Here is a 20,445-nt window from a genome sequence, read left to right on the forward strand (position 1 = left end):
TTTTTTTTGAGACAAAGTCTTGCTCTTGCCCCCCAGGCTGGAGTGTGATGGCGCGATCTCAGCTCACTGCAACCTTCGCCTCCCGGGTTCAAGTGATTCTCCTGCCTCGGTCCCCCAAGTAGCTGGGATTACAGGTGCCTGCCACCATGCCTGGCTAATTTTTGTATTTTTAGTAGAGACGGGGTTTCACCGTGTTTTCCAGGCTGGTCTAGAACTCCTGACGTCAGGTGATTCACCAGCCTCGGCCTCCCAAAGTGGTGGGATTACAGGCGTGAGCCACTGTGCCCAGCCCCGGGAGAGCTTTTTGATGTGGAAATGATCCTGCTGCTGATGGTCCAGGGCCCCACCCTTGAAGGCAGACAACACAGCTTTTTTATCAGCTGAGGAAAGATGCTCAGAGAGGTTAAGTAACTTTACTCACAGCATCCATCTCACGGACAGCAGAACTGGTGCTCAAACCCAGGTCTTGTGCTTTCGAGCTCAGTGGCCTTTGTGAGTCTAGTACACCACAAATCTTAAAGAACAGTAGTGATATGGCATTGATGAGGCTCGAACATCAGACTGATGCAGTCAACAGCAAGGAGAGTCCCACGTGGTGCCTTTGAACACGGCTTTGTCACCATTTATGATTTTTTTCTTTTCTTCCTTTTTTTTTTTTTTTTTTTGAGATAGAGTTTTGCTCTTGTTGTTCAGGCTGGAGTGCAGTGGCACGGTCTCAGCTCACTGCAAGCTCTGCCTCCCAGGTTCAAATGATTCTCCTGCCTCAGCCTCCCGAGTAGCTGGGATTACAGGTATGCACCACCATGCCCAGCTAATTTTTGGATTTTCAGTAGAGACAGGGTTTCGCCATGTTTGTCAGGCTGGTCTCAAACTCCTGACCTCAGGTGATCCACCTGCTTTGGCCTCCCGGAATGCTGGGATTACAGGTATGAGCCACCGCGCCTGGCCAACCCTTTCTGATTTCTGATATCTTGCTTGCTTCTACCCTACCCAACCTGCTAAGTGTAGTGCGGCATCCATGCTGACCTTATTTGGGGAATATTGCTAATGTCTGTTCTCCATTCTTGCATCTCTGGGCCATTTTTTCCTAATATAATTAGGCTGGTATTAGTTGTAAAAGGATTTGTTTTTAGACAGTCTCAGCTGCTCTTCTTCCCACCCCAACTTTTAATTTTTGTGTAAAAGTTGCAGCACCAGAGTCCTGGGGCCCTTCTCTTAATTGTGCTACCAGACAAGAGCATTCCTGGCAGTTTTTCCTGTGTGTTGTTCATAAAGAATATCAGAAATATAGTGGTCAGATGAACGTGGTAACAAAGCGCTCGAGTTAAACTGTGAGCAAAGCACAAGACTACAATGTAGACTCTGTTGGGGCACAGCGGAAGCTGTGCTTCCATTTGCTGAAGGAGCCGAGTTCTGCACAGTGGCAAGAAGCCTGGGCTGGAAGCTGGAGGCTGGAGCTCTGGGTCCAGCTCTTCTGAGAAGGCTGGGGTTTTGGGCAAGGTATTTATCCTCTCCAGCCTTCTGTTTCCTCCTACATGGAATGAAGGTTTCTGGCCATTAGATATTTAGGATTCCTTCACTCAAAAATGCTGAGTATAAATTGTAAGTCAGCACTGCTCAGCTCTGGGGTCTGGGGAAGCTGTCTTCCCAGAAGCGCTGAACTTCTGCACAGGGTTTGTAGGGCTATTGGGTAAAGAAGTTGTGAGCAGAAAGCCCACAAAGTCTTCTGAGGCACTTTTAGATTCACTTTCTAATTTCCAAAGCTGAAAAGTGCTTTCTACCAATGCATGTTTTAACCAAGTACCTTCCTCCTTTTCCCCCACCCCTCTCTTTTTAATGACAAGGAAATTGGCTTTCATGCGTCCCTGGCCCAGAGAAACCCCAACGCTCATCACTTGGACCACAAGATGGAAATAAAGCAGTAGGTAGAACACAAAATATAAACCCTAGCTCTCATCTAAGTGCCTTCTTCTACCTGGGCCCAACTCTGCCTGCTGGTCCTGTCTTCCCATGGTGCCTTCCTCCTGGATTAGCTGCCTTTACCCTTGTAATATGAACCCTCTAAAACAGTGCTGTCCGAAAGAAGTTCTGGAATGATGGCTGTGTTCTGTGTCTGCACTGCCCAGTGTAATAGCCGCTAGTCACATGTAGCTAGTGAGCACTTCAAATGCAGCTAGTGTGACTGTGGAAATTAAAATTAAAATTAAATTAAAAGATTAATAAAAAATTAAATTAATTTTTAATTTTTAAGGAATTTAAATTTAGCTACCTTTGGCTAACAGATTGGACAGCACTTAAGTTGGGAGGGAGGGAGAGAGTATAGATTTTTTTTCCTTTGATATTGTTTTCAGACTTTATTTGCATGGGTTCTAGAACTAGAATTTGAGGACAGGCATAATGGCTGAGTGGAAAGAAAATGGCCCAGGAGCGGGAGACTTGAGATCATTCATTGTTTCAGATGGCCACTTACTCATTCAGCACCATAAAGGCTGCTGTTGTGTTCAGGGCAATGTGCTAGGTGTGGGGATAAATATCTTCCCTGTCTTGGAGGGGCCCATAGTCTGGCTGAGAAAGAGTGAGTGAGCAATGAAATCCATGGCTCTGGCAGATTCTGGAAGGTCTAGGAAAACTCCAGGCAGGGGACATAAGATCTGAGTCTCAAAGAATGAGTGGAAGTTTGCTTGACTGAAGGAATTGGTCGGGCGTACCCTCGGGTACGGCTGTGGCTTGATTCAGTAGGCATGCCCGGGGCACAGGAGGAACTGACAGGAGAGGCATCTGGACAGCCAGTTGGTGGTCTGGTTCTTGAGTAGCAGTCCAACAGCCTAAGACTTCAGCCTCACAGGCCGGTGGTTTTCATGTCATGTTTTAGGTGCATTTGAGGTTCCACAACCACTCAGTTGGAATTTCATGGATGCTACAGCTAACATGAGACCACAGCTATTGGCCATGACCACCGATTCCAAACTATGGTGTTCATTGAGACAGCCAGTGGTCACTGTTCTCATGGACTCTATTTTAAATAATTGTTTAAAAATTGAATGTATAAGTTTATATTAATAAAATACTGCTTTTATCTGGTTTTTCTTTGGGGGTCTGTATAAGATTGCATTTTGAAAAGAGAGCCAAGGCAACCATAGGCCGAGGATGGTAGTCCTCTTTGGGGCTAGATTCTCAGCTTTGGGGCCTCAGTTGCCTCACCCATAAATTGAAGGTAACCACAGTATGTGAGGGCAGGGGCTGGGCCTCAACATCTCTGGAACCTCCTTGTAGTGATGTTTAGACCTCTAGATGCTCCCTCAGATGGCCAGTGTCAGAAAGAGAGGGTCTTACTTTCATTTTAACCCTTGGTCTGTTCCAGACATGTGACAAAGGCAGGTCTTAAACTGAGTCCTCAGGAGGGGAGTGGCTTGTAACCCAGGTGACAAGCAGTGTCTGATATATCTGTGTTGCTGCATTTGCTTTCCAGGTGGAAGAAGTCTTTCCTGTGCAGCCTGGTGTTTGGCATCCCTGTCATGGCCTTAATGATCTATATGCTGATACCCAGCAACGAGCCCCACCAGTCTATGGTCCTGGACCACAACATCATTCCAGGACTGTCCATTCTAAATCTCATCTTCTTTATCTTGTGTACCTTTGTCCAGGTATGTATTAGAAAGGTGGGCAGACCTCTCCCCTCCATGCTGTGTGTGGCCCTCAGATGTTCTGCCCGCTAAGCGCAAACATAGCCCTTTAACTTGGTTTAAATGGCACCTTATTGCAGCTTTCATGCCCCACCCAGGCAGTTGCTGCTTTTTTTCTCTCTTATGACTAGTAGGTGGGGCTTCGGGACCCTACCTACAGTGTGGGGGACTACTAAGGGGCCTGGTTTCACTGTCAGTTTCAGTTGATTTCAAGTGATCAGAACTGTCCCTGGAATAGCAACCTCCTTGCTGCAAGGTGTGGTGAACTCTGTCTCCAATTAGCATATTGTTTAGGTTAATTTACATTCGTTGTTGGAAGCAAACACTGGATCACCCTTGCTGCTCTTGAGTGTTCTATCTTAAAAGGTGGAGATACGGTCCTTAATCTTTGAGGAAAATGTAATTTAAGAGAAAGACATGAAACGTCTGCTTTGGTGGTGATATTAAGGAACTAGCTGTGCATCTGGTGGGAAGTGTGCCTCTATGCATATATTTTGGAATACAAAACTAAATCCCTGTCCTAATATTGGAATGTTCAGGGGCTATTTGGGGGCAAGCATTGGTAGGCTGGATTTTTTTTTTTTTTCGAGACAGGATCTCACCCTGTCACCCAGGCAGGAGTTCAGTGGTATGATCATTGCTCACTGTAGTCTTGAACTTCTGGGCTCAAGCGATCCTCCCACCTCAGCCTCGCCTCCTGAGTAGCTAAGACCGCAGGCACATGCCACCATGCCTGGCTAGACAGGATCTTGCTATGTGCCCAGGTTGGTCTCAAACTGCTGGCCTCCAGCAGTCCTCCAACCTCAGTCTCCCAAAGCACTGAGATGACGGGTGTGAGCCACTGCCCCCCACCTGAATTTGTGGTTTTCTATATTTTGTTTGATTATAAGTGTAATGTACACTATTATTATCAATTCAAACCATACTGAAGTATAAGAAGAAAAGAGGAAGATGCCCTTTCGCTAATCACATTCTGCCTCCTGCCCAATCTCATTCCCCAGTGTTGCTATGGTATTATTAATAGTTGGGGATTTGAATCTCTCCAAATCTTTATATTGAGAAAATGCACACTTGTGTGTATGTGTATGTTCATGTAATACAGATACAGACTTTTTTTAACTGAAATGGGATCATATGAGATAGACTGATGTGCAACTGGCTTTTTCACTTAACTATGTATTAGACATCTTTTATGCCAGTGGCTTATAGATAGAGCCCTCTCTCTTTAAGGAATGGAATACCTTGTACTGTCTACAGTATAAATGAGTCGTGATTTTTCCCCCCAATGTTTCACCATTCTCTTATTAGCAGACATTTGTGTTGTATGCACTGGGCTTTCAAGGTCTCACATGCTCTTGGTCATCCATTCCTGTGGACAGTAGTCCTCTGAATGGGAAAGTATATTTCATAAATGCGCATCACAGAGGAAGAAGTAGTGTCAAGACTGTGCACAAAGCTAGAGGCTTTGCCATCCCAAGGGCCCTCGGCCCTGTGTCGCTTCTTGAACTCTCCTCCCTATGTGCTGGCAGCCTTTACTGTCCTTGTCTTTCAGGTCCTCGGCGGGTGGTACTTCTACGTTCAGGCCTACAAATCTCTGAGACACAGGTCAGCCAACATGGACGTGCTCATCGTCCTGGCCACGAGCATTGCTTACGTCTATTCTCTGGTCATCCTGGTGGTTGCTGTGGCCGAGAAGGCGGAGAGGAGCCCTGTGACATTCTTCGACACGCCCCCGATGCTCTTCGTGTTCATTGCCCTGGGGCGGTGGCTGGAACACTTGGCAAAGGTAACAGCAGCTTCAGGTTCAGAAAAGAGCTGCCCCTTCAGTAAACAAATCTCACTTCCTCTGAACACCATGTTTAGAATTACTAATTATACACAGCATAGAGACATACTTAAAGAAATAAGAAACCTCCATATAATTAAGGTGCTCTAGTCACTAATCTCCAAATTGGTCACTACTTCTGAAATCCCAGCTAATCTGGTTAATTATTAAAACCGTCGTTCAGGTGTATTGTGTAAACTAAAGAACCCTGACCTTCAGGTCAGAGCCTACATTGTCTCTTAGTGCAAAACTGAGTATATAGTTGGTCTGGAAATCCCTACATCCTCCTCAAGGTCATGCCATTTTTAACACCCTCCATTGTCCCCAACACTGAAATGTATCTTATAAGAGAATGGAACTCAGGCCCTAAAAGAAATTAGATTGAACCGCAAAAAAAATGGTCAATGGGAAGACTGTTTGTTTCCAGGCTGAAATGTAATTCCCAGACCTTGGTGGCACAGGCACCGTGCATCAGTGTGGAAGTGACACACGTGGCCATGTGTGGTGGATAGCAAGTAACGCCCACCTGCAGAACCTTTTATCATGCCGTGCGACTGTTTCTCTCACACCAGCTGTCTCTAACACCACGCTTGTGACTCTCAGGCTGGGTTTGGGCAGGTCTGCTTTCAATAGCTCTCATTTCACATTCTGGTTATTTCCTAGAGCAAAACCTCAGAAGCCCTGGCTAAACTCATGTCTCTCCAAGCCACAGAAGCCACCGTTGTGACCCTTGGTGAGGACAATTTAATCATCAGGTGGGTTATGGTTATTAAACGTCTTTGGGGTTGGTATCTATCAACCTGTGTGAGCTGCATCAGATGTCCATGTTGTATTGACATCGCAGTAGACCTTGTCAGTGTGGGCAGAGACACAGTAAGATCCCCCCTCTCAATCCAGTTACAAAAGCAAGGCATTGAACTATAAAGCAAGATTTGTAGGTGGTATGTGTGTGTCAGATGGCACATGGGAGGTGTAGATGATTAGTATTCCAGGAATTAAGAAGAGGAAGGCTAGTGGTGGTCCAGGGAAACTTCACAGAGAACATAGAATGTGAACTAGGCCTTCCTAGTAAGATACAGATTCAGACAGGCAGAGAGATAAGGACTTCAACTTGCTAAAGAATAAAAATTGAAGAAATTTATCTTCCTCATAAGGTTGCCTGATATTGAAAATAATAATAATTATTATTATTCCTGGAAACTCTTGTTGCATTTATTGTTTGCTAGACACTATTCTAATCTCTTTGTATTTAATCTAACCAAAGATGGAAACTTTCTGAGGAAGGTACTATTAATACTCTTAATTTACAGATGAAGAAACTAAGGTTCAGAGAGGCTAAGCAACTGGCCCAAGGTCGCACAGGTATTCATTAATGGAGTTGGGATGTAACCCAGGCTGGTGGATCCAGAGTCCATTTTCTTAACCTTTATACACACTAACTCTTAATGCATATTTAATAATATGGAAATTTTTGCTAATTAAGGCTTCTTGGGGTTAGCTTCATTTTTATATTCTAGGCAATGATTATTTCAGCCCTCCTTCATATTCCTAAAATCTCTCCCTGGTCCCACCACATTTTCTATTAGCCTGTGGTCTCGCTTTGGACTGCTGGAAGGAGAAGCGTTCAGATGGAAACCCTCCAGTTCCCTGTCCCTCAGCCTACACAGCTAGCCTCCTCCGTGGCACCTCCCACTCCTGCCCCGTTGGTGGGAGAGGTGTCTCCTCCTGTGCCTCTACCAGGGAATCTTTCTCTGTTAGTTTTCTCAGTGGTTTTTGGCGTCTCTGATTCTTATCCTCCGATGTCATGCAGACTCTAACCACTCCTGTTGTCAGAGGCATTGTGCCTTGCCCCTCCCCTGCATGTCCTTGTCCATGTACACACTGTTGCTGGAGCCCGCATGCCCTAGTTATGTCCTGGAGCCCTGGGCGTGAAGGCTGAGACAGACCCCTTGCTTCCCCATGGGGTCTACAAGGCTGGTGGAGCTGGCCCTGGGCGCGCCCTAGGTGAGTAGAGGAACTGACTGGGGCCACATGGATGCGTGAGTGTTCGTGAGGCACAGGCTGGCTGCCGCGTGGTGGCACTGGTTTTGTTCTGGATGCTGGCTTTTAAATGATCATCGCAGTTGTAGGAATGGCAACTGAGATTTGAGTCCTTCTGGTGTTCCAGGCTCACTCCCCAGCACTTGCCACAGATCATCTAGTTCCACTCTATAGCTGTTCCGTGAGGCAGCACTGTCATCATCGTGGCTTTCCTCAGGAAGAGCCAAGTGCAGTGAGGTGGAGTAATATCCCCAGAGTCCGTGGCAGGCAGGCAACAGAGCTGGGATTGGACCCCTGGAGGCACCGAGTCCTCCTCAGCCACTGTGCTGTGCTGCCCCCAGACAGGACCCTGTGTGACAGCACCTGGCATGCTGGGCTCTGTTGTACCATGGGTCTGCAGCAGTCATATGCCTGGGCTTCTTTTTTTTTCTCTTATAAATTAATTGCATGGAAGTTTCTGAGAAGTGAAAACGTTTAGACGGGGAGCCAGGCCGCTGGCAGCTGTGTTGGTTTTGACTCACGTTTCCTCCGACTCGCCTTGCTAGGGTCTTCGGTACAGTTTGAGGTGCCTCTGATGGCACTGACTGCAGTTGTTTGGAACTATTCCAGGGATCTGAACAGGAGGAGAAGGCATCTGTTGGCCGACGTGCCCACGGAGTGCGTGCAGCACCTGTCATAACTCAGTTCTTTTCCAAGAATGCTGATTCACGTTTTTTGGCTGGGGACACACGGCCTGACTACTACCACGCAACATGATAAGACATTATTAAGCTGGGGCCAGAAGACCAGAGTTCGTTCTGCCTTTGGCTCACAGTTTGGGTGTGATTCATTCCTACTCGCCTCCTGACAGCACACCCCGGGCCCACCCCTCTGTCCCAGGCCAAGGCTGCACCCACTGCTGCCTGGATTGCCACAATCTAGGCCTTTCCTGAGTTCAACCATTCTGTGCTTTGAGGTGCACTGGGCACTGGTCTCCCAGTGACTCTGCCTCCCACAGGGCCCTCCCGCATCTGGGCCTCTGCCTGTGCCTTTGGTCCATGGCACCATCTGAAGGCCCCCAGAGTTTCTCGCATAAGTCCTTCTTTCATTGAGGCTTGGGCCTCTTCCTCTGACTATCCCTTTGCTGGGGACACTTGTGCTTTCTCTTTACTCCAAGTCTTGGGTGCTGGCAGCGTTTCCAGGTGCTATCCATCTGGCACACTGTAGTTTCTTCCCTTGCTGCTGCTGCTGCTGCTTAGTCTCCATGGGCTTTCTTCTCTCTTTACCCCTTGTGAATGGTCCTTGGGGTTCTGGTGGTGATGCCTCTGTCTTTGTGTGTTACACACCGTCACTGGGACGTCTGACTCTCCCGTGTCTTTGGTTAACAGCTGTGGAAAGCTCATTCTTAAACCTACATCTAGATCCCAGAGACTACCTGCCAGTGGGAACATTTTTCTTGGGTGGCTGGTAAAGGCTCAGACTCGGCCTGTCTGTATTCTTCTTTACCTTCCCCCACTTTTTCCCCCAAAATATTCCCCTTCCTTGGTGCCTGTCTGTCTCAGGGAAAGGCACCCTCATGCCAGCTCCCAGTGTGTCCTCTGCAATGCCTCCCTGCCCTCATTCACACATCTGCACTCCATCCTCATGGTTCTAGCACCTCCGTCTCTAGGGGCATCATCCACTGGCATCATGCTGGTCCAGGCCACCGTGGCCTTGCCCCTAAAGCACCACAGCTGTCTCCTTATACTGCTTGCAGTCAGGTATCCATCCAGTATTTTTCCACATTCAAACCAGTGATCTTTCTGAAAGCACAAATTGATCATATGACTCTGTATTGGAAAATCCTTCAACAGCTGCCTGCTGTCCCTAGGATCAACACTACCTTCCTAACATGGCAGTGAGGCCCAGCGTCTGCCTGCATGCCTGTTGAGCCAAGCCTGTCTTGCCATCCCCTGCGTTGTGCTCCAGCTGCCCTGCATCACTGGCAGGTCCCAGGAAGGGGCTGCTTCTCTCTGCAGACCTCTGCACACATCCTTCCTTCCCCCTGAACTCCCTTCTTCCTCATCCTTTGCCTGGCTCCTTGCCTTCAGGGCTCAGCATGGAAATTGCGTCCTCCAGAAGCCTTTCCTGATTCCCCAGGCCTGACTCAGCTGTGGCTCCTCAGTGCTCTCAGAGCACTCAGGGATGTGCCTCAGCCGCCCTGGGATGTAAACATGGCAGGCGCTGAGATACTCGCTAGTGGAATGTAACTGCTGTCAGATGTTAAAGAAACATATTGCACACATGGGTGTGCTTGATATTAAAAGGCTTGCACATCCCCATCCCCAATCTCCCAAGTTGAAATTTTGTTTTTTGTTTTTAATAATTGATGGGGAAACAGATTACATATCATATGTAGACCAGTGACCATAACACTGTAAGGTTTTTCTTTGTTTTCTTAACTTGTGTTTAATGAGGAAGGGGAGTAGAAGAGAGGAGACAAGTGAAGTAAACAGATTGCTGTCAGAAACTCAAAGAAGTGCTGTGAAACAAACCACTGTCTTTTAATTAAGAGGGCTCCTGGCTGGGCACGGTGGCTCAAGCCTGTAATCCCAGCACTTTGGGAGGCCGAGGCGGGCGGATCACAAGGTCAGGAGATCGAGGCCATCCTGGCTAACACGGTGAAACCCCGTCTCTACTAAAAAATACAAAAAACTAGCCGGGCGAGGTGGCGGGCGCCTGTAGTCCCAGCTACTCGGGAGACTGAGGCAGGAGAATGGTGTGAACCCGGGAGGCGGAGCTTGCAGTGAGCTGAGATCTGGCCACTGCACTCCAGCTTGGGCGACAGAGCGAGACTCCATCTCAAAAAAAAAAAAAAAAAAAAAGAGGGCTCCTATCACTCAGCACTTGGAGAGGAATAGTAGATTCTGAAGAATAAATGCTATTGAGATTCACCAGAAGGGGCCACATTAACTCCCATAAAGGACTATTTCTCTTAAGCTGCTTAAGTTAGAAAGATATGCTTAATTTAGATCAAAGGAGAAATTCAAAGTGAGATTTAACAGAGATTAGCATTACTAAAGATTTCTTAGAAAGACACCCAATTGTACATTCGTGCCAATTTTAAGTCTCCTTACAGAAGTGGACATTTTAAAACTTAGTGATTAGGTTCTGCTGGAGGAGGGGCTGACCTTTAGTTCTTAGGGTCTTTCATTTCTAAATTGAATGCAGGGAGCTTCTCCTCCTGAGTTGGGCTTCTCAGGCCGTGTGGAGACCTCTGTGGGATGATAAATCCTCCAGTTTGTACAGAGGAGGCTTCAAGGGCGTTGTTGAGCCTGGACTTCTCCATCACTGGAGGACTTTAAAAATAAGCATAGAATATTCTTGGATTGTCGAGATCCTTCCTTTCTCCTGGCTCACTCAGCCACCAAACAGATTAACACAGGTATACTCCCAGCACTAAAGACTTCAGTCTTTGAAAGTCTCCTTTTCAGTGCTCCATTTATTTTGATTGCCATGATTGAACTTACTGTGTGTGTCTTAATTGTCCATCTGTGTGTCTGCTTTTAGTTATGAGGCTATAAACCTCCTGAGAGGAAGGCTCTACTGTGTCCTGTTTGTAACCCCAGGCTACCCTGGTGCCTGGTACACAAGAGGCCAATCAATATGAAAATGTCAATTAAGAGATAATAAAAATCACCAGCATTCACTGGGCACTTACTGTGTACAGGTGCCATACTAAACATCTCACATAATCCTGGGAAGTAGCCAGACAAGCCTTGAATCCTCATAGCACAGAGACTGTACCTGAACAGTTTTTACAAAGGAAAATATTGATGCAAATATTTAACATACCTACCTGCATATGGTAGTTACTAAGTTTTATATATTTGCACATAGCAACATTTTAATAAGTGGGCATGTATGTTCAATTTTGTGCCTTTCTAAGACATCTTCAGGTTTTGCTCAAATGGGGGTAATAAGACTCACCTTGTATGTTTCTGGGAAGATTCAGTGAGATAAAACATGTAAAAATCTAACACAGTTCCTAGCACTCAGTAAATGTCTATTTCTCCTTCTCAAATAAATGAGATGGCTTTTGTCCCTGTGGTAGTTTAAATGTAGTCTTCATAGAATGAAAGGAAAGTGTAAAATAACCCCAGGGCCCTGCTTGCTTTCCATGTATGCTCTTCTGGCTTGTTCACCATTTGCTCATGAGCCAGTGTTACCTCTACAATTAATTCTGTTGGGCCCATGCCATGCTTTTAGTGAGCTGCTGCTGAAGCTGGCCCTGGGTCATGGGTGCCCTCCCTCTGGCTTTGTCTCTGTTCCTGCCGTCTTCTCCTCTCTCGCCCACAGAATCTCTGTCTCTGCAGGACGTGTCCCACCAGTGCACAGTGTGTACAAGACACAATCCCCACTTTAATCCACCCTCCCTTCTAGTGCTCTGTTTTTCTGTTCCTTCACAACAAGCTTTCTTTAAAAACGGGACTTTTGCTGTTGTCTTTGCCTTCTCACCCCATGCTCTCTCAGCCCATTCTAGTTGAGCCTCTGCCTTTACCAGTTTCTGAACTTGGTTTGGCCACAGCCATCAAGTAATTTCTGTATACCCTAATCCAGCATTGCTTGTGTTCAGTCCTCATTTCAGTCTCTCACAAGTATTTTCCCCTTGTCTGTTTGATTTTTTTTTCTTTTTTCAATGTGTAACTCACATTCACTGCAGCACACAAACCCTATGTGTAGAGTGTGATGAATTTTATCTATATTTGCCCCTGTGGAACTACTTGTGCAGCGTTTGGTGCGGTTGGATGGGTGCTCCCTCCTCCTCTTCCTCCTCCTCATTCCCACTCTCATTTTCCTCCTGTGTCAATGACTGGTCCTTCAGCTTCTGCTTAGCCTTCGGATGGTGGAGTGTCTCAGGGATGAATTCTAGGACCCCTTCTCTGTTTCTCCATTCACTCCTAGGGACTCTCATGTGATTTCATGACTTTAAATGCCATCTACATGTGACATGTGACAGCTCTCAGGTTCGTTCTCTACCTCTGACCTCTTCTTTCCACCTTCCCAGAGAAGGCCTTCCTGTCTCCTCCTCCCTCTGCCACTCTAAGAAGCCCTCCAGTCACATTATCCTGGTTTATTTTCATCACAGCACTTATTAATGTTTAATACCTGATTCTATCTTGCTTGTTGTCCATTTCCACCACAGAACTTGTCTTCATGAGATAGTAGGGCCTTTGCTGTGCCATTCACAGCTGTATCACTAATGCCTAGAACAATGCCTGGCATTTAGCAGCTGCACGATAAATATCTGTAAATGAACGGATCAAATGAATACTCTTGCTCAGTATAAGCAAGCATAGTGTAACTAGTGTGACAGCTGGCCTAGAACCTGACCTGGTGACCGAATGAGTGGCCATGTGAGTGATGAGTGGCGTCTGTTGCAGGGAGGAGCAAGTCCCCATGGAGCTGGTGCAGCGGGGCGATATCGTCAAGGTGGTCCCTGGGGGAAAGTTCCCAGTGGACGGGAAAGTCCTGGAAGGCAATACCATGGCTGATGAGTCCCTCATCACAGGTGAGGTGTCTTGTTTCACGTTCCCTCAGGCAGATATCATAGCAGCTGTCAGGTCACATGAGTGCTGGATGGGGCTGAGCAAATGATGGTTGTCTCTTTCCTCCTTCTAGGAGAAGCCATGCCAGTCACTAAGAAACCCGGAAGCACTGTAATTGCGGGGTCTATAAATGCACATGGCTCTGTGCTCATTAAAGCCACCCATGTGGGCAGTGACACCACTTTGGCTCAGATTGTGAAACTGGTGGAAGAGGCTCAGATGTCAAAGGTAATGAAGACATTTTTAAAACTAACTTCATCTTTCTTGTTTTAGAAATTATATCAAGAGTTCTGGGAAATCAGACAGTTTTATTGAGTAGAGATTGATTAGTAAATGTGGTTAAATGAGGGAGATTATCCCAGTCCTTATCAATGCTTGTGGTGGTTTATTTCTTCATAGATTGTAATTTCCCATGGTCTTGGTGTTTTCTTTTCATAGGCCCCCATTCAGCAACTGGCTGACCGGTTTAGTGGATATTTTGTCCCACTTATCATCATCATGTCAACTTTGACGTTGGTGGTATGGATTGTAATCGGTTTTATCGATTTTGGTGTTGTTCAGAAGTACTTTCCTGTAAGTTGAATGCCTTGGGCTGTATGGTGGTTGTGTTTTAAATAATCTACTGACACTGATCCTGTTCTTTCATCTCTTAGATTCACTGGGCTTTAATTATTCATTGCATTTTATTTGCTTGCTTCTCTTATTGACAGCAAAATCTAAGCCAGAGCAGGATAAACAGTCACTCTCCTTCTGCAGGTTTCTATTAAAGTTCTCCTTTACATTCTACTTAGATAATTTTCACAGACACCAATTGGTGCTCAGTTGTAATGCTTGAAGCATTTATAATATGTATTATTGGTCCCTTTTGAGTTTATGAAGCATACGTCATAGAAAATAGCTCACTTTAAATGTCAATGGCATGATAATATTATTTAACACATTTTAAGAAAAATATGTTTTGTTGTATATATTTACCAGTACCATCTTTGACCTCCCAGCTTCCCAAATAATGTGAATAGCTTTTTATGTTTTCTTATTTATTTATTTATTCATTTGAGATGGAGTCTCCCTCTGTTGCCCAGGCTGGAGTGCAGTGGCTTGATCTCGGCTCACTGCAACCTCCGCCTCCCAGGTTCAAGCAATTCTCTTGTCTCAGCCTTCCGAGTAGCTGGGACTGCAGGTGCACGCCACCACGCCCAGCTAATTTTTGTATTTTTAGTAGAGATGGGGTTTCACTATGTTAGTCAGGCTGGTCTCGAACTTCTGACCTTAGGTGATCCGCCTGTCTCAGCCTCCTAAAGTGCTGGGATTTCAGGCATGAGCCACTGCACCCAGACGTGAATAGCCTTTTATAGTAAATATTTTCTAAACATTGTATGTGAGGCAATGGCATATACATTTTTTAGTTTAAAAAAGTGATTGAAGAACACTATCTTAGGAAATATGGTTTTATTAAACCCTGGAAAAAGAAAAGAAAATACAGGCCACCCCTCAAAAAACGTATTTTCTTGAGGAATAAAATCTATATTACATCTGTGATTCTCAGTTGGGAGCTATGACATTTTTGGTTTTTGTGACTGGGGGGATGCTGCTAAACATCCTTCAAGGCACATCACAGGCCCCTACGACAAAGAATTATCTGGCCCCAAATGTCAGTAGCACTGAGGTTGAAACCTTGATAATGTACTTAAAAAGCTAATGGCACACTTAGAACAGTATTTGGTGCTGTTAACGGCACAATGAGCAGAACGGTGAGCGGTAACGTCACCGTGAGTGGAGCAATGTCTTTACCTTATCTTATTCCTAGCCCAGTCTAATGCTTGTTATACCACAGAACCATAGAATAAGAAACCAAACTGGGTGTGGCGAAGCACCTGTAGACTCAGCTACTCGGGAGGCTAAGGCAGAGGATCGTTTGAGTCCAGGAATTTGAGGCTGTGGTATACTGTGATGGTGCCTGTGAATAGCCACTGCACTCCAGCCTGGGTAACACAGCAAAAAGTACAAATATGGAATGGATAATTTTTTTCTTTTAAAAACAATTCTGCACATAATTAAAAGTATATCAAATATTCTCAGGACACATGTCATTTACTAGGATGTCATTTTCTCCCTCAAATTTTCCATCTTAAATTGAAAAATGTTCAAGTTAAACACTTTCTGACATCTAAGGAAATTCAGTGCTCTTAAAAGTAACTTACAGATATATTGGTAGAACGTGCCAGTGGCTATCCATGGCACCTGACCGCCTACAATTTCGGCTTTTTTGGGAGAGCAGTGCGTTGGCATGTGGCCATGGGAAGACTCAGTCCTAAACAGGTTGGAATCTGTGGCTTTCTGCTGTTCCATGCCTTTCCATCTTACTTTGGCTTCTTTTGTTTTTATCTGCAATATCAGGGAGGATGCTGGCAAACGAGGTACTGCATGTTCCTTTAAGATACTATCATCTGCTGTACGAAAGTCATTGTAGAGAAGGGCTCATGGTAACTTCCACAAGTCCACCCAGTCCTGTCAGAATGCCAGGTGTGATTTTGACAAGAATTAGTGTGTTTTTAAAAAAGATTACATAATCTTTATCTCTAAAAATCTTAAGCAATATATCCCTCTACCTAAATATAACTGTTTCTATGAAAATTAAAAGACCCCTTTAGTAATATATCTTATTTTAGACTTTCAGAGTGAAATAATAAAATGTAGATGGAAGCTAAGGAGGTTGTGGTCCATAGCCTTACCCTAGACAACTGTGCTTTTTACAATAAGTAAGCGAACATAGTATCTCTTGATTATACTCCATAGCCACCAGCCATTTTAAAAAGTAAACCGAGATAATTCAAGCTCTCAGAATACAAATAATACCAAGTGTCTGGAAAGTAGACTCATATTTTGTTTGTTTTGGGTTACAAAGAAAAAATAGTGAAAAATGCAGAGAAGAAAATAAAGATACCTCCAAATCATATCCCTAGAAGTATTTTTTTTGCACATTAGTGGATACCTTTCCAGTATTGTTGTAATGCTGTATTCAGATACAGGCAGAGATTTTTGCATGAATAAATCCAGCACATGCCATTTTGTACTTGCTTTTTAATTTTGCAATGCTGCTGGTACCTTTCCATATCAGTAAATGTAGATATACATCATCATTCCAACAGTTGCCTCGTATCCTATTATATACACCACACCTACAATTTAATTAACCAATCTCCTATTGTTTCCATTTTTTGTCATTACAAAAGCAAAACACTGTGGTAAATATTCTTGCATCTTTTCTCATTTGTATGATTATCACCTTAGAATAGCATTTTTAAGCTTTCCTAATGATGAAAAAAATAACGATAATAGTTACTGTTTCTTAGATGCTGCTCCTATGCCCGGTGTTATGTACTGTGTATATGTATATGTTTATATGTATATTGCTTCATTCAATCCTTACCACAATTTATGAGTTATGCATTATCATCTCCATTTTGTGTGTGAGGAAACCAGGATCTGGATCTGTGTGGTCCGTCTCCAGAGTCTGCTTTCCCCTGTCAAGGGCTTTTATTTGACTCTGCTCCTGTAATGCCTCTTTGAGGGAAACTTGTAGGATGAAGTTGGATAGCTGGGATGTGGCGAGCAGTAATGTGTTCTCTATGATGGCAGAGCAGTGCAGAATACCATCTGTTTCCTAAACCCAAGTTTGTCACGCTGTGCCCAGTGCCCCCCTGAAATGCGCTTATGTGATTAGAGTTCCAGGAGCTTCCTTATTGAACTCTCAACCTGCCTCTGACTCTGTCCTGTTTTCAGAACCCCAACAAGCACATCTCCCAGACAGAGGTGATCATCCGGTTTGCATTCCAGACGTCCATCACGGTGCTGTGCATTGCCTGCCCCTGCTCCCTGGGGCTGGCCACGCCCACGGCCGTCATGGTGGGCACTGGGGTGGCCGCACAGAATGGCATCCTCATCAAGGGAGGCAAGCCCCTGGAGATGGCACACAAGGTCAGCCTGTACCACGGCTTTCCCTGTCCTGAGAGATGAAAGTAGTATCTGTTTACTATTTCACATTGAGAGAAAAGCCTAAGAGCCACTCAAGACAGCAGTGTTAATTACATAGAATAGTAAGTCAAGTCTGACTAGGAATAACGACAGTAGCAACAGAGTAGCCACCAGTCATATAATGAAACACTATCAACATTACTTGATTTAATTGCATTAACAACTCTGTGTGGTAGGTGCTTATCATTCCCATTTTATAGATGAGGAAACTGCAGCAGGAGGAGATTAGGTTACTTGCCCAAAGGCCTGCAGCTAACCAGAGGCAGAGCTGGGATTCACACCCAGGTAGCCAGGCTCCAGGACAAAAGCCCCACTGTGACATCTGTGGGATTAGTGGTGGATCCTGTGACCCCGGGGAGTGAAGAGTGAGTGACGGTGTTTGTGAAGTGTCTTCCTTTTGCCTAACTTACCTTTGGCCTTTCATACTTGCACCTATTTAATCAGCATTTGCTGGGCACTCACTGCATGTGGGCCCCACACTGGGTTCTGGCGATGGTCATGGTTTCCAGCTGCCAAGGAGCCCACCAGGTTAGGGGGAAAGACAGACAGTGAAAAAGTAAATAGCAAAGCTGAGTGAGTATTACGAGATACTGAGTATTGACCGGTGGTGCTTCATGCCCTGGGGACACCTGAACAGGGGCCAATCCTAGACTTGGGGTGCTGGACTCAGGGACGAGGGTGCTGCAGGTGGTCAGGGAAGCGAATGCGAATGTTCATCTGAGACCTTACTGTTGAGTGAGAGCTGGACAACGGAGCTGGGGAAGAGTGTTCCAACATGGGGACAGCAGGTGGACAGGACCTGTGGAGGTGGAACTTCCCCTGCCCGTGGTATCCCCAGCATCTAGCCTGAGACATCGAGTACATTCAGAAGTTATCTGTTGAATGAGCAAATGAGGAACTGGAAGAAAATCATTGGGAGAGAGGAACTAGAGATGAGACTGTTGAGGGAGGGGCCAGAATCCAAAGGCTGAAGATTTAGTAAAGGGTTCTGAACGTTACCTTAGAAGCCACGTGGGGATGGCATACCCACATGATGTGACCGGATCGTGTGTTGGGAAGATCATTCTGGCTGCATAGTGAAGGATGCACTGAAAGCTGGCAAGAATCTCTGGAGGAAGATAAGTGTGTTGAAGGAAGGCCACCACTCAGCATCAGAAACAAAAAGCTGAATTATTGTTTGCACAATTGTAAGGGAGAACCCTGCATAGAACCCTGCTGTGGGACATGGTCTGAGAAGAACAACCTGCTGGCCTTAAATGGGTTCGAATTATACACTTCAGGGATTACTGGACTTTCAGAAGCAGGGCTCAGGGCTTGGCTGTCCCTGGTCATGGAAGTGCAGGTACCTGAATATAGCCGCTGCCCATATCTGAGCCCAGAGGTGTGGGGACTCTGCAGACTGCCATTGACCAAGTGTGACCAACTTAAAACTGGCTCCGGGGGTTTGCTTGTCATTACGGCCATAGAGTAGTCCTTTCCTTTGTTGAACTCAAGAGTGTGAGGACTCTATTCCCAGTAGCTTTTGCACTTAGGCAGGCAAGAGGAAGCTGTGGTTGGGCTCAGTGGATAGCAGTGGACAGGGAGGCAGGTGTCCCTCAGGGTCCTGACTCCTGACGTGAGGAAGTCTGTGGATGGTGTCACTGTTGGGGGAACAGTGCTGTGCCATCTCCTGTACAGCCAAGGTTTCTGGCTTTGCCTAGTCAAGGTCAAGCCTCAGTGTGGCTGGTTTGACTGGGCACGTAGGGGAACAGTTTCTTTGCAGTGGGAATTGTTGAACCCTGAGATTGAACGACAGGGGATCACGTTAGGAAGCTGTGCCGGTGTCTTGTTTCCTGTCTGAGGCAGGTCGGGTGAGGTTCTGCATCAGGACTATGACTATGGAAGCCCCTCCATCTGTATTGTGGTCACTGAGTTGTGGTTGTTTTTGGCAGATAAAGACTGTGATGTTTGACAAGACTGGCACCATTACCCATGGGGTCCCCAGGGTCATGCGAGTGCTCCTACTGGGGGATGTGGCCACCCTGCCCCTCAGGAAGGTTCTGGCTGTGGTGGGGACTGCGGAGGCCAGCAGCGAACACCCCTTGGGCGTGGCAGTCACCAAATACTGTAAAGAGGTACGTGGACCTGGGCATGGCCCTGCCCTCCCCACCAATGCTCCTTTACTCCTCACCATGTCCTTCTCTCCTAGCTGCCCTTGAGCAGGCCTTCTCTGTGTGGTCTGGAAAAGCACTTAGAAGGCCCCTCTGCAACAGGCGGGGATAGGGCTCACAGTCAGCCCTTGCCACAGTTCCAGGTTATCACAAAGGGAGTTCAGTGTCACAGGCATTTGCTGAACATCACCAGGCACCAGGCTCAGGAGAACAACAGGAGTGGGATGTGAAGTCTACCCTTTGGAAGCTCATAGCCTTGGGGAGTACGGGCAGTCTGGAAACTCAGTGCTTTCACAGTGCTTAGTGCAAGGGGACACAAACATGAAGAAATGGGAGTATTGGGGTGGGAGGGAGAAATCTACTCCCCTGGGAGCACCTGGGACAGAGAGGAACCAGCTGAGGTAAGCCAGAGCGCCCAGCAGGTTCTTGGCACTTCATGGAGAAGCATTGCCCTCTTTTGGTCTCTTCACATGAAATGTTCTGTTTTGTTTTCTCTTAATTTCAGTCTGAATATAGGGGCAGCAGAACGTGTCACACAGAATATTGTCCTGACAATTTTTAAACAGCCTGAGCAATACTGTTAGCAGTCAGTGTAGAAAGGTGATATCGTTGCCTTGAAAAACAATTGACAACTCTTCCTGGTCAGAGGCTCTTCCAGAAAGCTCATTTCTAGTTTTGTCCTTCATGTAGGGTCAGACAGCCCACTGTTTCACACCTCTCCCTTCTGACATTTCAGGGAGAATCTTGCTCACCCTGAGTCATCCTTCATTTGTTGTATGGTCTGGAAAACCACTTAGAAGGCTCCTCGGCAGCAAGTGGAGATAAGGGACTCACAGTCAGCCCTTGCCACAGTTCTAGGTTATCATAAAGGGAGGTCGGTGTCACAGGCATTTGCTGAACACCACCAGGCACCAGACTCAGGAGAACAACAGGAGTGGAATGTGAACTCGACCCTTCAGGAGCTCACAGCCTGGGGGACAGGCAGTCTAGAAACCCCAGCCATTCCTTTCCCCTGCCACCTTGTCCCCTCCTCCTCCAGGGTCTGATATACAGGCAATTATCTCTTGATAGCCTCAAAGAGCTTTGTTAACACTACTTATTCCATTGTTTTTATGAAATTATTTGCAACATAAAATTCACTTATC

At 46.0% G+C, this 20,445-nt stretch overlaps 1 protein-coding gene across 6 annotated transcripts in view; it reads left to right on the top strand.

Annotated features, from left to right (window-relative positions):
• ATP7B (ATPase, Cu++ transporting, beta polypeptide) overlaps positions 1 to 20,445 on the top strand; it is a 76,384-nt gene that overhangs the window by 45,487 nt on the left and 10,452 nt on the right. For 2 of the 6 annotated variants that reach the window (XM_011938932.1, XM_011938965.1), the window contains 9 exons: positions 1,845 to 1,921; positions 3,470 to 3,644; positions 5,236 to 5,469; positions 6,172 to 6,263; positions 12,951 to 13,078; positions 13,189 to 13,343; positions 13,554 to 13,688; positions 16,899 to 17,093; positions 19,082 to 19,264. In XM_011938932.1, the coding sequence (XP_011794322.1) occupies positions 1,845 to 1,921; positions 3,470 to 3,644; positions 5,236 to 5,469; positions 6,172 to 6,263; positions 12,951 to 13,078; positions 13,189 to 13,343; positions 13,554 to 13,688; positions 16,899 to 17,093; positions 19,082 to 19,264 (1,374 nt within the window). The remainder of the gene's footprint in view (positions 1 to 1,844; positions 1,922 to 3,469; positions 3,645 to 5,235; positions 5,470 to 6,171; positions 6,264 to 12,950; positions 13,079 to 13,188; positions 13,344 to 13,553; positions 13,689 to 16,898; positions 17,094 to 19,081; positions 19,265 to 20,445) is intronic. The other 4 variants (XM_011938941.1, XM_011938950.1, XM_011938959.1 and 1 more) reach the window with 4 other exon arrangements.

This window comes from Colobus angolensis, unplaced genomic scaffold (assembly GCF_000951035.1).
Source record: "Colobus angolensis palliatus isolate OR3802 unplaced genomic scaffold, Cang.pa_1.0 Scaffold101, whole genome shotgun sequence".
In the NCBI taxonomy this organism is placed as follows: Eukaryota; Metazoa; Chordata; class Mammalia; order Primates; family Cercopithecidae; genus Colobus; species Colobus angolensis.